The following is a 17,403-nucleotide window of genomic DNA, read 5'->3' on the forward strand; positions in this document are numbered from 1 at the left end:
CAATTCTCAAGTCATTTAGTGAACTTCAACAATTTGTAGATGATGAATTATTGAGAAAAACAATACGTTTGTGTAAGGAAACACAGTAGTGAAGTTGGGGAAATTGTCTCTATACCAACATGGACAAACGACTGTGTGAAATGTAGTGTACAATACATACGTTAAAAATTATTTTATTTTGTTAATAGGATTGAGTACTATAGAGTCTGGAGAGGGAGATCTATAGTGAATGGATCAGATATTTATCATGAGAGTGATGATGGAAAAATGCTGGGAACAAAAACGAATACACATTATCTATTTTTAGATTTTGAATCTATGATTTATTCTGTAATAAAGGAGGAGATTTGGGGGCCCATACATCAACTTGGATTCCCCAAGAAGTTTGTTAATTTTGTATATTATGATCATTTTATTGAATTTATTGGCAGTAGTTAACATTGGTAAAAGAATATCACCACAATATTTATATTTGAAAAATAAATTAGGCAAAGTGATGGAATAGCAGCATTATTATTTAACATACCCTTTGAAATTGCAACGTAGAGGTCAGGAACTCAAACCAAAGGGACCATTTTCATTAAATACTATAAAATTCTAGCATCGATGGTGTTGAACAGCAACCTCGTATGTAAAAAAAATAACAAAATGAGATTTCACTTGATCCCTAATAAAAAAGTTTTCCCGAATATCCTGCAAACACATCTTATCCCAAGACATGGATACAAACTTTACAACAAGAGATTTAAATACCACCTTATGTCAGATATTTGTTCGTTATTAAGATATTAAAATGATTTATCACTCTCCTGTAAAATTGAACATTTTTTTACATACGAGGTTGCTGTTCAACACCATCAATATGCTGATGTTATCATTGGAAGGAGAATACAAGATATTAGTGAAACCTTATTGCCTTAGAAGAACAAACTAAAAAGTCAGGATTAAAAATCAATGTCAAGAAGAGCCAATTTTTTCAACAGATAGAGTTGATATTGGGAATTATACTTTTGACAGAGTTAATGAATTTATATATCTGGGACAGCAGGAATTAAAACAGAAAATCAATATCCCGAATTTAAAAGAAAAACCTACAAATTAAACCAAACCCTTTAACTCTATTAAATATGGAATATAATCTAAATTTAACAGAAGAAATACTGAAATCAGAAGTAAACACTGAAATACTAAAACAATTGTCTTTAGAGACAATTAATATTAGATACCCTCCACAAAACTGGCTTCATTTATACACTGGCGGATCCTTGATCTCCAGAGAACAAGGTGCCGGTGCAGGTGTTATGTGCTGTCTCTTCTCACTTTATAGATCTCTTGGGTATGGAACAATAAGTTTTGATGGAGAAATCATTGCAATAAGTGAAAGTCTCAGGAATCTTCTATGCCACATCAGTAAATTTAAAAATGCAGTTATATTGTCAGACTCCAAAGCAGCTATTCTATCAATAGTCTCTAAACACACACCCTCATCTCAATCAGCAGAAATAACTAAAATGCTCTCTCAATTAATATCACTCAATAAAAGAATTGTATTCCAATGGATACCATTCCATTGTGGAATCCTGGAAAACGAGAATGCGGATGCTTCAGCAAAGAAGGGCAGCACTGCTACTTACAGATCTGTTACTAAATCTACGTATTACTCTGTGAAAAGATTTATTAAATCTACATACTTAGACTTCAACAAACAAAATTTGATAACTCAATCCCAAGGGAAAAAATGGAACTCCCTGCATCAAAATCCACAGTTAATTCCCGATTTACCACGAAAATCGTCTGTAGCTGCATTTAGAATGGCAATAGGCCATGATTGTTTGGCCAAACACCTTCATAGAATTGGAATATATCAGTCCCCTAACTGCCCATTTTGCAACTCGAACCAAGAAATGGATTCGGAACACCTCAAAATCTGTGCTTCAGTGGCTGGTCATGATAATATCTTTGAAAAATATAGGAGTGCAAGAGGTCAAATGACTTTATTGTCAAACGCCTGGCATTAGAAAACAACAACAACTTTTGACAGAGTAAAATTTGATACCGTAACACAATCTCAAGGGAAAAAATGGAACTCTCTGCATCATAATCCACAGTTAATTCCCGATTTACCACGAAAATGGTCTGTGGCTGCATTTAGATTGGCAACAGGCCATGATTGTTTGGCCAAACACCTGCATAGAATTGGAATATATCAGTCCCCCAACTGCCCATTGTGCAACTCAAACCAAGAAATGGATTCGGAACACCTCAAAATCTGTGCTTCAATGGCTGGCCATGATAATATCTTTGAAATATATTGGAGTGTAAGAGGTCAAATGACTTTATTGTCAAACGCCTGGCATTAGAAAACAACAACTTTTGACAGAGTTAATGAATTTATATATCTGGGACAGGTTGATATCCAATAATGATATTAAGAATGAAATTGAAAGAAGAATTAATTTAGCTAACACAACATATTTTTGCACTTTTACCTATAATCAAGAATAAAATTATTTCAAGAAACATCAAGAAAGTAATTTATAAAACTTTATTTAGGCCAATAGTAATGCTATATGGTGCGGAGACATGGACGTTGAATAAGGATATATACATAGAGATTGTCGTTTTTGAAAGAAAGATCCTTAAGAGAATATATGGAGGCTATTAGGATCAGAGTTGAGTGAAGGTGCGGTTACAACGACATTATGGAATTGTTTAAGGATGAGGATATTGTAACATGTGTTAGATTTCTTAGACTAAGATTTTTGGGGCATGTAAACAGAATGAGTGAGACTGGTAGAATGAAACAAATTTTTTCTCCCCATCTGGAAGGATTCAGACCAAAGTGTAGGTCTAAGAATAGACGATGGGATTGCGTTCAGCAGGATTTGGGAAGATTGCAGGGCTTTGAGAATAATAAAAGCAAGCAAGAGAGTCAGTTACAGCCAAATTTTCAAAGAATTAGATATTCTACCACTTCCTTGTATTTATATCTTAGAGACCCTTGTCTACATAAAAACAAATCTGGCCAGCTTCCAGAAAAAACTCTAGCTTCTACATTCACACAACACAAGTAAAAATATAACCTGTCCTCCCTCACATAAAACTTCACTGTATGAAAAAAAAGTTTTACACATACTGGCTACAAATTATACAACAGGTTACCCCAGCACATTAAGGAAATACCTACAAATGAAAAATTTAAAAAGATAGTTATTAGAAATGTACAGAAAAAAGGTTATTCATTACAGGAGTATTTAAATGAAGACTAAATTCAGGGGTAGTGTTCCTGCATGTTGTACTTTATCTTCTGGAGTATGAAAAATTCTATCATTATTCATTCATTCATTCATTTCATTCATTTATTTTATTCCATAGATCTTACATGAGCAATGAAGCTTTAAGATGTGGAACATGTCAACATTTTACAATATTACAATTACAATTTTTACAAAGTTTTATAGTTTTACAATTTAGTAATTTTCTAAAATTTTTACAATTTTTAGAATCTACACCCACTATCAATGACTACATGATGCAATAAACGGACTATGAATTAATTATTATTTTCACTTATATTGTAAAATGCCTGTTATTATGTCATTCTGTTATCCAATGTGAAAATCCGTGGTCCTACAGCCAATGAAGCAGAGGTCGACGATCATCCAACTAGAATGGAGGTATCATGTGGTTAGCACGATGATCCCCCCAACTGTCATAGCTGGTTTGCGAAACCGGATTTTCGCTACCTATCGTAGCTCCCCAAGTGCATCACAATGCTGGGTGGGCACCAGTCTCATACACTGGTCGAAATTTCATGAGAAAATTTCTTCCCTCATGAGGACTCGAACCAGCACAAATTCTGTAACGCGAGTCCTAGGCAGGATGCCTTAGACCACAACGCCACGGGTTATCCAATGTAATCTTCGATTTTATTTAGTGTGTATAGTTTTAACATAGTGTTACTAATTTTTAATTGTAAGATTTTGACAATATCAGAAACTTGTCTACAAGTCTATTGACAACTAGTAAATGAATATTAATATGGAGCAGACGGTGGATAGAGATAAATAGAGAGCCACAGAGGAAGCGAAGGCCCACTATGGGCTGTTGTGTCATGCAAAAAGAGAAATGACTGCTCCACTTGGCCTGTGTGGTCTCATTTCACAAACATCTCTACTCACAAAATAAAATGTCATTTTTAACACAACTATTGTTACATAGAATGTAATAGTGCGTAAGAGAAACACCTAAAAGTTGTCTCTCACACCATAAAATATTATTATATGATCCATCATAAGGCTGCAAAAATTGCATCAATTTATAACTACACCATTTTGTGCAGCTGCAGTTTAAATATTAGCAAATATATAACGATTTTTTACACGTGTTAATGAACAAGTCCCCTTAAATTTACTTACTTACTTACAAATGGCCTTTAAGGAACCCGAAGGTTCATTGCCGCCCTCACATAAGCCCGCCAGCGGTTTCTATCCTGTGCAAGATTAATCCAGTCTCTATCATCATACCCCACCTCCCTCAAATCCATTTTAATATTATCCTCCCATCTACGTCTCGGCCTCCCTAAAGGTCTTTTTCCCTCCGGTCTCCCAACTAACACTCTATATGCATTTCTGGATTCGCACATACGTGCTACATGCCCTGCCCATCTCAAACGTCTGGATTTAATGTTCCTAATTATGTCAGGTGAAGAATACAATGCGTGCAGTTCTGTGTTGTGTAACTTTCTCCATTCTCCTGTAACTTCATCCCGCTTAGCCCCAAATATTTTCCTAAGCACCTTATTCTCAAACGCCCTGAACCTATGTTCCTTTCTCAGAGTGAGAGTCCAAGTTTCACAACCATACAGAAGAACCGGTAATATAACTGTTTTATAAATTCTAACTTTCAGATTTTTGGACAGCAGACTGGATGATAAGAGCTTCTCAACCGAATAATAACAAGCATTTCCCATATTTATTCTGCGTTTAATTTCCTCCCCCTTAAATTACTGACAAAAAAATATCAACAACACAGTTTCAACTGTTCAAATATACTATATACGAAAACAATTGGAGAGTGTAATCCCAAAACTCGCTCAGTCCATTTGGCCATTTTTATGATTTACACATGTATGACTTTTTTTTCTTAGAGCTCTTTCATATTTTAAGTTTCTCTTCTTCCAAAACAACGCCAATCCTTGTGTAAAAGTTTGTGTTATTGTGCAGGTCACTTAAAAACTCGCTCAATCCATAGACCAATGGATAAAAAAACCAGCCCTGTTCTTTCAAAATTGGGATCACACTCTTCAATTGAAGTAACCACTTCTCGCCAAAAAAAAAAAAAAAAGCCTAAGGTTACAGACTAAAAATATGGAAGAGGTAGCTATAAAGCTATCAATTATTCAGGGAATTTCCATCTATACTGTCATTTGATATTCTAAATACACCGACAGTTACATTCTCGGCAGAATCCGTAGAAACACTGTTGTGATACTGGCTTTCTCCTTTCACTCCCATTACAGTGCAACTATATTTTATCTTATTTTAGTAGGTTATTTTACGACCCTTTATCAACATCTTAGGTTATTTAGCGTCTGAATGAGATGAAGGTGATAATGCCAGTGAAATGAGTCCGGGGTCCAACACCGTAAGTTACCCAGCATTTGCTCATATTGGGTTGAGGGAAAACCCCGGAAAAAACCTCAACCAGGTAACTTCCCCCGACTGGGAATCGAACCTGGGCCACCTGGTTTTGCAGCTAGACGCGCTAACCATTACTCCACAGGTGTGGACTGCAACTATATGTCAGCATATTATCATCTCGTCACTTTAGAGTAACATTCATAGAACATATTAAACACTCATGGTCAGTTTCATCAATCTCTGGTAAAAGGGACTATTAAAGATCAAGCAGCTGACACACTGTATGTAATTGAAGAATTCCACAGAAAGCAGAACCTAACCAATGGGTCCAATTAGTTTATCTAATCTGAATATTTATTTAATTTGTCTATTCAATTTAAGTTGCATACCTATCTCCATTTTAATCTGCCCTAATACTCCAATATTGTGTATTCTAATTCATAAGATCATAATACATTCCAACCTGAAGTTGACAACATTCCTTTTGAAGTCCTTCACTTCCTCATAACAGTCCTGCTCATTGGTCTCAGGAAAAGCTATGGTCCTCCCCTGGTCCATGAAGGAACGACCTGGAGAAGTTCGAAAAAATATTAGCTCAATGTTAAGTGAAATATAATTGAAGAGTCCACTGCAAGAATGATGGATGTCATTTGGAACACATTTTGTAGGAGACGCAATTGAAAGTTTGAAATGCTTAGCGCTCAAAGCTTAACTGAGATTTTCCGATCATTACTGGACAATGACTATCAGTGTTAATGTCATATAACTCTCTATGTACATTCTATATGTATATCAGAGAAAATTTGCGTTCAAGATTCGCATTGTGAGCAGGTACAGCGAAAGGCATCCCCAGCGAAAATATACTCATAGATTTCCAATAATTCTGAACACTGTTCTGTATGGTTTAGTCTCAAAAAATTTAAGCCACTTGTCTTGAACTTTTCCGCTTTCCCATTCATGAACATCCAGGTTTGTACTCTCAAAGATTTTCAAGCAAACAAACAGATCAAACACTTCAGATTCTGAAAACTGCACTATTTTTTTGTAGGTAAGTCAGTGTCTCTTCTATATCATTATATCACGTCTATATCACTATTTAAAGTTTTCAACAAGTTCGGCTAATATTAACACAATAGATACAATATAATGTAGTAACCTTAAAATACAAAGAAGCTGTAAACCAACTCAAAATCGGGACATCTGACCATACCGAACGAATTTTTTGGGACACCAGGACAGTGACACAAAAGCAGTGACAATCCCGGAAAATTGGGACATATGGCAACCCTGGGATTGATTGACATTAGAACTGGTTTTATTATTATTATTATTAAGCTTAGATTTAAGACCTCTCCTGGCAATACATTATCATAATCATCCTATCACATCATCGGAGTAATGTAACTCCGCCTTCCAGGCGCCCCAACCTCAGAAGTGGGTTACAACTAAGCCACGGCCAGGAGAGAAGACCAGAAATGTCGAAAAGACAACCTGGTGGCATTGGATTAAAAAAAAAAAAACTTTCTATATGTCTTAAGCTATGCATTTACAGTCTTGGTTCATTTTCGACAAGAAAGTGACATCCATCATTCTTGCAATGGACTCTTCAATTGTCTATTTTAGAATTCCTATTCTGCTTCCTCATTTGGAGTTATTCACAAACTACATAATCCTGTGACTCTGGGTTCAATCCCTGGCGTATGTCCGATTTATGCCTTGTGTTGGGCAAGCCCATGGTCCAGGTAACATAGGATTTTCTATGGGAGCTCCAATTCTCCTGTGGCTGGATGATTATTAACGTGTGCTTGCTTTGTAGGTATATTTCATATTCGACTATGGTGCCCATAAGTAAAATACATTCTGTCCCTCTTAGATACTTTGGATAATTACCTGTTTAAGTTTTTGCGAGGTTCCTCCAACTGTAAGATGAATGTCAGGTAATTGCACGGTGAATCCTCGGACCCATCTCGCTATCACCAAATCCACCAAGTACAACAAGCCTTCAGACTGCAATTCGTCTGAAATATTAAAAAAAAATCTAATGCAATATGTTTCAATACCCAAGGTTATAAAATACTGTTCACACCAATGCACACATATCCCTCTGATTACTGTTCTTTTTGTTCAATTTATCTTCAAGAAATGGGAAAAATTAGAGTATTGGTACATGTTAAAGCAGTAGCAACTCATGATAATATAGTGAGAATCTTTTAGAACAGTGTTTCTCAAACTATGGTCCGCGGACCAGCTGTGGTCCTCGAGGTATGCCCTTATGGTCCTTCAAAAAAGACAGAAGAAAAAATAAAATTCAAACAAATTGCATATCACACTATAGCTGAAAATCTCAGAGTTTGTAAATGACACATGGCAATCGCCTTTCACATTTTCTCCCAGTACTGACATTTTATAAAATTTATTTACCCTACCCGTCTATCGCCTACCCACTCTAGTCTCAGCAACAGAAGAGGGATCTAAAGCACTATGAACGTGGTGTTTCTCGCCATCTTTTTCGTGCACATCTGGCGCTGTGCCTGTAACCCAGCTAGGGACCACTCGAGTTCATAACAGGACCGAAGTACCGAACCTTTTCATGTATTTATGACTTTCTTAATAGTTTTTTTGCCGACACCCAGTCTGCACATTCAAATGGTCACGTACTGTACGTCGTACACCAATAATAGAACATGCAAAATTGCATCTTTACTTGTTGAAAATCAGGCATGTTTCTGCATTACCGTAATTTTTTTATTTCTGTTTTTGCAAATGACGATAAGAAATTTTCTTCTATTAACATTAACTTAATTAGTTAATACTAATATAAAATTAATTGAATTAAATTCATTTAATTAATTATTTCTACATTAAAATGTAACTACACTGGTATTAAAATATGCTACATAAATGATAAATTTGCTTTTGAAGGGAACAAGAGTAAGGTGGTCCGCGGAACTGTTCTGACTTTAAAAAGTGGTCCCCACTTCAGAACAGTTTGAGAAACGCTGTTTTAGAACTATCGGCTTGCAAGTCTGCTGCTTAAAAGCGCGACTTATTTCCAAATGCCGGAATATCCTTTTGCAAACTCGCGGCATTTTCCTACAAACTGTCTCGAACAGATTAGTCATGAGTCACACTTCATTCGGGGCAAGTAAGGTAAGGTAAAGATAATTGGCCTAATGTTCACTTGTGCTGCTCTTAACAGGAAAAAACTGGTTTCCTTCTTCTACTCTTCCCTACTCCTCACCCTTTGTACAAGTTACCCCACTATCAGCAACATGGTTAGGTAAGGTTTGACAATGAGTTACATCAGCCTAGTAAAAAGTGGCCCTCCTGCATCTATGGTTCGAGTGCTAACACACTGGTCTTCCATTCAAGCAGCCCGGGTTCGATCCCCAGCCAAGTTGTGATGAAATTTCTGGTGTAGAAAGCAGATATTAAAGAGAATTTTTTCTATGGGTAGGCCTGCTCCTGTTTCCTACTAACATTCCACCAATACTCTCCACCTTTTTTATCATCTACAAAAGTAAACAAAGGCTAGGGTGAAGTCCTGGAAGTAGTACAGATTTCCGATGTTGATATAGGAAGATCTTGGGGCTCCGACTGGGGCTTATCAGGCTACATGTGTGCAGATTAAATTAAAAAAAAAAAAAAAAAGTAATTATTAATTCTATTACAATTACAAATACAGAATGGCCAACCTTCATCCGAGAAATGGGGCCTTGGCTCTATCTGGGGCTTTGACGGAATGACCCATCTGTCAGCGTTGTATTCACGAATGTCATCCAACCACCTGCCAGACTTGGACAATCATCACATATGTATGGTGCGCGGAAGTCGGAGTTTTGTCGAGGACAGCAAATTCCAATCGAGAAGCATGCGGCAGAACGACGACCCTGGCCCGATGGATGACGAAAGGTGAAAATAGAGAGAACACCGCAAGGAGTCGAGAGGGGAAAAGTGGCATGGACGCATGGAGGAAATCTGTAGTGACGTCACCACAAGGTCACAACAAGAGTGTAATGTGTCAATCGAATAACAGCAGTAATGTAGACGTGTGTGGTGTCAGCGAAAGAAATAAAGGCAATGTGAGCCAACAGCTGGGAAAGGTTAATGTGCAAAAGAAAGACGACAGGGATAAGAAAGAGGGGTTAGGGGTAAGAAGTGAAAGTATAGAGAAGGTAAATAGAGCAGATAGAGGAAATAAGGCGGAGAGCAGCAAGGACAAACCAGCATACAATCTAAGGAAATGGTGGTCAGTGGAATGAAGGTTGCAGTGAATATGGATGAATAGTGTATGAGAAGGGTCATGATGAGTTTATTAATTAGTAGGAATGAGTAGGACGTACTGTAAATATAGGAAGAATAGAGGAGCTAAAAGTAGGACTAGACTAGATAGGTATCAGTAGGACAAAGAAGTAATACAGATAGATGTAAAGCAAATAATGGAGGGTAGGCCTAGTTAAGACTATAATACAGTAAAATGATTGTAGTGATTTGTAAATAAGTTGGGTCTGTGAAAATGCAGAGTAGAAATAGTAATTGTTATGTTGTTATTAGGAATAGGAAATAGTAGAAGGTAGGATTAGAAGGAAAGAATGAATATTTAATAAACGCATAAATATAGGAAGTGTGATGAAAGAATGTGAAAGACATAGTGGGTGAACATTAAATGATGAAGAGGTGTCGGTCATTAACATCGGGTAGTGTGCAAGTTGTAAATGGTATATGGAAGGGACTGCTAGCCCGAATACTATAATGTGAAGGGCCAGCAGGACCAAAGGTTTGAGTGAGAATAAACCATACCAAACAATACCAAACCATATGTATGGTGCACAATGGGCGAGTATACAGACTCATCCCAGGTCCAGCCCACCAGATGCAAAGATAAATAGCCCTACTGTTGTCAGTGACAAGGTTAGGTAAGGTATGATAAGGTGGTAGATTACTGACAAGTAGTCCCATTAGCAGAGATAAGGTTAGTTATGGTTAGATAAGGAGACATTAATAACATTTGCTTCGCACAAAAATGACACAAGAGAATATCTTCTGTTCCATCATTAGGTGGCAGACATTGCAAAACAAGTTGTTAGAGTTGTGTAACACTTCTGGAACAATCTGATTAATAATGTCTGCTTTGCAAGAGACTGGGTCTTCTAAACTAGTCGTTCCTGGTGATACTAGGTGAATACTGTGGTGGGCTGTCGCGAGTCTTACATTGACAATTGGGTGTAACTTGAACTACGGTACATCACTTCACAGCATCACACGAGAAATGCCAACTTTTTTGTTGACAATGCTTGCAAAATTCGAAGCTAAATCACCACAGTTCCAAGAAGTTCTCTTTGCATCAAAGGTAAGAGCATATGTGGTAAAAAAAAAAGTATCAGCCTCTTTACATTCTCTGGACATCTTTTGCGGGTGATAGTAGTCTGGCCGATGCTTACTAGATAATTATCAAATTAAATTAGGCCTACACAACGCTTCCCGTAACTGAGGAGTTTAACATTATTCACAGATAGCGCTTTCTCTTCTAGTGTTGAGCGCATTTTTTAGCGTTTGGAAAATTTTATTTTATGCTTAGAAACAGACTGGACACAGAGAAAACATCAAAACTAGTTTTTTTCTATTTAGAATGTTCAATAATAAAACTAATTTGGATATGACGTTTAATTCAAATACTATTAATTTCAGTTCCGTATAGGGGAAGAAGAGGGTAATAGGCTAGGTTTATAAAATTTGTATTTTTGTATCTCTCTTACAGATACCGGTACTTCACTTGTGATTTTAAAGTAAATAACTAGGGCCTCAGTAAATTTAAAAACACCGGTACTGTTTGATTGCCCATTATGTACTTTTAAGTCGGTAATTACCAATATATTATTATTTTTTCAACAATAAATAAATAAAAATCATCTTGATAGATAAACGGAGACATACTAGTATAGTAGATATTCGAACTTTCAGAGGTGCAGACTGTAATTCTGACCATTATTTGGTGATTGGAGAATTAAGAGAAAGATTATCAGTAGCCAAGCGAGTAGAGCAACAAGTTAATATTACTAAATTCAATATTTTGAAATTAAAGGACGAGGAAGCTAAGCAAAATTATCAGGTCGAAATTTCGAATAGGTTTGCCACTTTAGAAAGTTCCGACGAAGTTGAGAAAGAATTAGATGTTAATAGCGTGTGGGAAAATATCAGAGATAGTATCAAAATTGCAGCTGAGCAGAGCATAGGTTATTATGAAACTAAGAAAAAGAAACCGTGGTTTGATGAAGATTGTTGCATGGTAGTAGAAAGAAGGAAACAGGCAAAATTGAAATTCTTACAGGATCCAGGTGAGGAGAATAGAGATAATTATTTCAATGAAAGACGGGAAGCAAGTCGTACACTTAGGAATAAAAAGAGAGGTTACTTGAAGGAAAAACTGAATGAGGTAGAAACAAATAGTAAGAATAAAAACATTCGAGATTTATATAAGGGTATAAAGGAATTTAAGAACGGATATCAGTCAAGGGTAAACGTGATCAAGGATGAGAATGGTGACTTGCTTGCAGACTCTTCATCAATCCTAAACAGATGGAAAAACTATTTTGGGCAACTACTAAATGTACATAGGCCAAATAGAAATGATCGGGACGATATTGAAATACAAACTGCTGAGCCATTTATACCCGAACCCACGATTTCAGAAGTCGAAATTGCGATAGAAAATCTGAAAAAGTACAAGTCTCCAGGTATCGATCAAATTCCAGCAGAATTAATACAAGAGGGTGGAAGTGCATTATATAGCGAAATTTATAAACTTGTACTTGCTATTTGGGAAAAGGAAATTGTACCAGAACAATGGAAGGAGTCCATAATTGTACCTATTTTTAAAAAGGGGGACAAAACCAACTGTGGTAACTTTCGAGGAATATCACTTTTGTTGACGTCGTACAAAATTTTGTCCAATATTCTTTTGAGGAGATTAACTCCGTACGTAGATGAAATTATTGGGGATCATCAGTGCGGTTTTCGGCGTAATAGATCGACTATTGATCAGATTTTTTGTATTCGGCAGATAATGGAGAAAAAATGGGAGTATAAGGGTACAGTACATCAATTATTCATAGATTTCAAAAAGGCATATGACTCGGTTAAGAGGGAAGTATTATATGATATTCTTATTGAATTTGGTATTCCCAAGAAACTAGTTCGATTAATTAAAATGTGTCTCAGTGAAACATACAGCAGAGTCCGTATAGGTCAGTTTCTATCTGATCCTTTTCCAATTCACTGCGGGCTAAAGCAGGGAGATGCACTATCACCTTTACTTTTTAACTTCGCTTTAGAATATGCCATTAGGAAAGTTCAGGATAACAGGCAGGGTTTGGAATTGAACGGGCTACATCAGCTTCTTGTCTATGCAGATGACGTGAATATGTTAGGAGAAAATACACAAACGGTTAGGGAAAACACGGAAATTTTACTTGAAGCAAGTAAAGCGATCGGTTTGGAAGTAAATCCCGAAAAGACAAAGTATATGATTATGTCTCGTGACGGGAATATTGTACGAAATGGAAATATAAATATTGGAGATTTATCCTTCCAAGAGGTGGAAAAATTCAAATATCTTGGAGCAACAGTAACAAATGTAAATGACACTCGGGAGGAAATTAAACGCAGAATAAATATGGGAAATGCGTGTTATTATTCGGTTGAGAAGCTCTTATCATCCAGTCTGCTGTCCAAAAATCTGAAAGTTAGAATTTATAAAACAGTTATATTACCGGTTCTTCTATATGGCTGTGAAACTTGGACTCTCACTCTGAGAGAGGAACATAGGTTAAGGGTGTTTGAGAATAAGGTGCTTAGGAAAATATTTGGGGCTAAGCGGGATGAAGTTACAGGAGAATGGAGAAAGTTACACAACACAGAACTGCACGCATTGTATTCTTCACCTGACATAATTAGGAACTTGAAATCCAGACGTTTGAGATGGGCAGGGCATGTAGCACGTATGGGCGAATCCAGAAATGCATATAGAGTGTTAGTAGAGAGACCGGAGGGGAAAAGACCTTTAGGGAGGCCGAGACGTAGATGGGAGGATAATATTAAAATGGATTTGAGGGAGGTGGGGTATGATGATAGAGACTGGCTTAATCTTGCACAGGATAGGGACCGATGGCGGGCTTATGTGAGGGCGGCAATGAACCTTCGGGTTCCCTAAAAGCCATTTGTAAGTATGTTGTAAATAAATAAAAATAAATCATGGATTTTTCGAACTCTTCGAACATTCTGAACCAGGGAACCGTAAATCTCAACCAACGTTAAATTTATTATAATCACCGTGTTGTTACAAGTTTTTCATTTTTGAGAACTATATATTAATTTCCATACACATTAAGTTAGTTATAAACTCGATTAATTATTGGCAATAAAAATATTACGAATCTTTAAGCACAAGCAAAATTTTCAAATACTTACACGATAATGGCGTCCGAACGACAAGGGATATCAAACTTCAGAGTTGCCAACACAAAATTTGTTTTCCGCTATACGACACATCGAAATCCGCTAGAACGCTATGAAATCCCTTATTAATTTTGTTTGTTGTTTTAATTAACGGCACATTTCAACTGCTTTGATTATTTTGTGTTCATAAAAATCATTTTATAGTGGTAAACAAAGCACAGACTGGATAACGAGTAAAACACTATACAAATCAATAATCTAGTGGCGCCATTTGGGGAGGGAGGACACATGGGTGCAATTGCCCCCGTCCCAAAGTTTAAGATAAAAAAAAAGTACCTAGTACTACTAAAGGAAAAATGTGAGAACTGTAATTTTAATTTCAAAATATTCTATTTTTATAAAATCTTAAAAAATCAAAGACGAACTATAGTTAAATTATAGTTAATAAGTAATAGGCTAACCCTGATCACATGAATAACTTTGCTTAAATAAAATAAAGGCGTTCCCCTATGTTAGTGATTCTTACCTATTATAAATAAAAGTAAATTTCTTTTGTTAATTGAACTTAAAATTTCGTTATCAATAAAATTATGTGTTCATTTGTTCACACCTAAATCACATTAACAGTAAGTGCATTTAAATTACATAGCAATCGTGTAAGCGGGATAAGATGTTAAAATAGCTCTATGTGTGGAAACTGTGAATGTCCTGTGAAATGGGAGAAATTTGATCATTTACAAAACAAATAAATTAAACCATGTTATCAGCCCTATTCGTGACTTAAAATAATAATAAAAAAACTTAATAAATTGAGAAAAATAATGAACTTAAAAAATACGTTCACTTCATCTGATATTGTGTTTAAATCACCTCTTTTTTTTTTCTTTTATGATCAAGTTTACTCACAGCTGTCAATTTACCCCAGTTTACGGTGTAGATAATAGTTCACTTCAGAGGAAATAAAATATGGAAGGAGTACGTCACATGATATACCCTACAAGGTCTTCCCTAAAAATCTCCCCTCAAAGCAAAAAAATGAAATGACGCTTCTGATTTAAACTCGGTCAAGCAACACCATTGCAATATAAATCCACTTTCCAATATGCAATTGAGTACCTCCGTGGAAAAGGGTTGGATGTAACATAATGCCCAAGTGTTACATTCAACCTTATTCCACGGGGGTACTCAATTGACTAAATGCCCTTTCAACATTGCCATTTGGCCAAGGGAGAACCATAGTTTAATATAATAGGTATTACACTAAACTACTGTATTTAGAGTGTTCAGGACCATGACCGAAAGTTATTTTGGAAAGAAAAAAGGCCACCAGCATGACCTGACTTCACTTCAAAATTCTACATTAAACTACCGTATTTCCCGTTTTTTTCGCCTCACTGTACGGTTATTAGTTTCGACCACTAAAAATCAATGTCCATAATTTCACATCTATCGAGATACATTTATTTCGCCAACTGCATGACCGATTCCTTCATAACACACACATTTTTTTTTTTCTGGAGGAATAAAACGCTCTTTTGTAAAACATAAACATATTGCGGCATTCAATGTTGTAGTTCAGATGCGGAGCTAGAAAGGAAATTCTCATACTTACTCCTGAACATTTATCTTCTGGAAATCAGTCAACAGATTTCATCAAGGGATGACTTACAGTAGGTGAGTTCTACGATATTTGTAGTCTAGAACTTCCACCATCAAAGTACAATGAGTGACAAAGTATTGCCTTGTTCTAGTTGCTCGTTCCAAGACGACGTGTCTTTATTGTTTAGAAAAGTACGTAACACACACAGCTAAGAGTTTGGTGACGTATATCCGTCTACTCAACCAAGTAGACAATAAAATCGACATGATGCTTTTGGACCGTTCACTTGTGACATTATTTGAAGGGTTCAGAACCATAGCGGGCCAAGCGCCATTTACTAAAACCGTAGAAAACAAGGGTTAAGTTATTACCATAATTCAAAGGAAACATATAGCAAGTAATGTAAAGTATACACATTCAAACTAAATGATATGTCAATCTTCATTAAACTATGATATTCACTTAACTTTAATCCTTGCTTTCTTCGTTTTTAGTAAATGGCGCTTGGCCCACTATGGTTCTGAACCCTTCATTTTTTATTCGTATGCTTTGACATATTCTAGGCTTGAAAGACAACACTCTACAAACTTCTCCCAAAACTTCAAAATGCTCCCTGCTGCATTAAAAATATCACTCCGCCAACTATCGCTCTTGAACAAGAATGGTGAACTGTGGTATGTGAAAGTTATTAACTAGTGACAAAGACTAATTAATTAAGTATATTTTTCTTTACTTTTTTCAGTAGTCATTCACAACACAAAGACATTATCCGCTAAAATATTGTAATATTACCAGTACGTACTTTCAAGAAATGAGTCAGCAGCTGTAGACTTGCGATTCACGAGCATAATGTATGTATGTCATCAGTCCGAAGACTGGTTGAAGCCTCATAAGCGACACCAATAAGACATCACTCATGAGGCAAACTAAGCCAGGAGATAATGGTGAAGGGGGGTAGGCCTATAATAAATCACACATAATGTTTTGCCTTTAATTATTCATTTCATTCACGTGCGCGTTTGACGAGCTGGTACTTTTAAATTCTAAATTAGGCAGATGATCTTGTAATTAACTGATAAATATGACTAATTATTTATTTGTTTATCTACTTTAAGCGAAACTCACATGACGTGTCTTCACGTGAAATAAGTGAAAGGAGGAAGAGAACAAGTGAAAGCACTCTCACTGTTGAAAATTTCTTTCTTCGTAATACAGTTGTCCCAGAAACTCCATCAATTTCTTAAAATTATACTATAATATATTCGTATGACTCATGTGTCATGTTGGATGCATTTTGAAGGAATATCAGGAATGATGAAAGTTATTCTCAATTAAGATTTGTTTTGTTTTAAGTATTTAAAATCGTTAAACTATCAAGTTTATCCATCCCTGATGGAGTGATTTGGGCTGCCTATTTGAATAACGTGGATGGCGTTTCTGGGACGCTGTGTACACTACTTGCGCAAAGTTATTCCAAGGAAGGGATGGACAATCGGGATAGACCAAATTTACTTGTTGAAGGGTGTAGGGGGGGTAGACACATTACTCATAGCAATTGACATTTTTAACACACAAAATTTCATTACAACAACTCCATTATTGCTAAAGACCCGAGTTGAGTCTATCCAAAGTACTGAGCACGATTTTCTCTGTGGGATCCTTAACATCAATATGTTTGGATTCAAAATTTGCACTCAAATATATATT

The 17,403-nt window shown here is 36.2% G+C and overlaps 2 protein-coding genes across 5 annotated transcripts in view; one reads left to right on the plus strand and one right to left on the minus strand.

The window, feature by feature from the left end:
• Positions 1-14,215, minus strand: part of LOC138701033 (uncharacterized) — a 27,638-nt gene extending 13,423 nt beyond the window's left edge. For 2 of the 3 annotated variants that reach the window (XR_011332428.1, XM_069827551.1), the window contains exons 1-3: positions 14,109-14,215; positions 7,533-7,660; positions 6,106-6,211 (exon numbers count right to left, since the gene is read on the minus strand). Coding sequence is in view for 1 of the 3 variants with exons in the window: in XM_069827551.1 (XP_069683652.1) it covers positions 6,106-6,200 (95 nt within the window). In the remaining 2 variants the exon portion in view is untranslated. Of the gene's footprint in view, positions 1-6,105; positions 6,212-7,532; positions 7,661-13,970; positions 13,990-14,108 lie in introns of those variants that run through there. The other variant, XR_011332429.1, reaches the window with a different exon arrangement.
• The window catches only part of LOC138701034 (leucine-rich repeat-containing protein 51-like), a 59,860-nt gene continuing 52,830 nt past the window's right edge, over positions 10,374-17,403 (plus strand). For both annotated transcript variants that reach the window (XM_069827552.1, XM_069827555.1), the window contains exon 1: positions 10,374-10,992. The gene's annotated coding sequence lies outside the window, so the exon portion shown is untranslated. The remainder of the gene's footprint in view (positions 10,993-17,403) is intronic.

Source organism: Periplaneta americana, chromosome 6 (assembly GCF_040183065.1).
Source record: "Periplaneta americana isolate PAMFEO1 chromosome 6, P.americana_PAMFEO1_priV1, whole genome shotgun sequence".
Lineage (NCBI taxonomy): Eukaryota > Metazoa > Arthropoda > Insecta > Blattodea > Blattidae > Periplaneta > Periplaneta americana.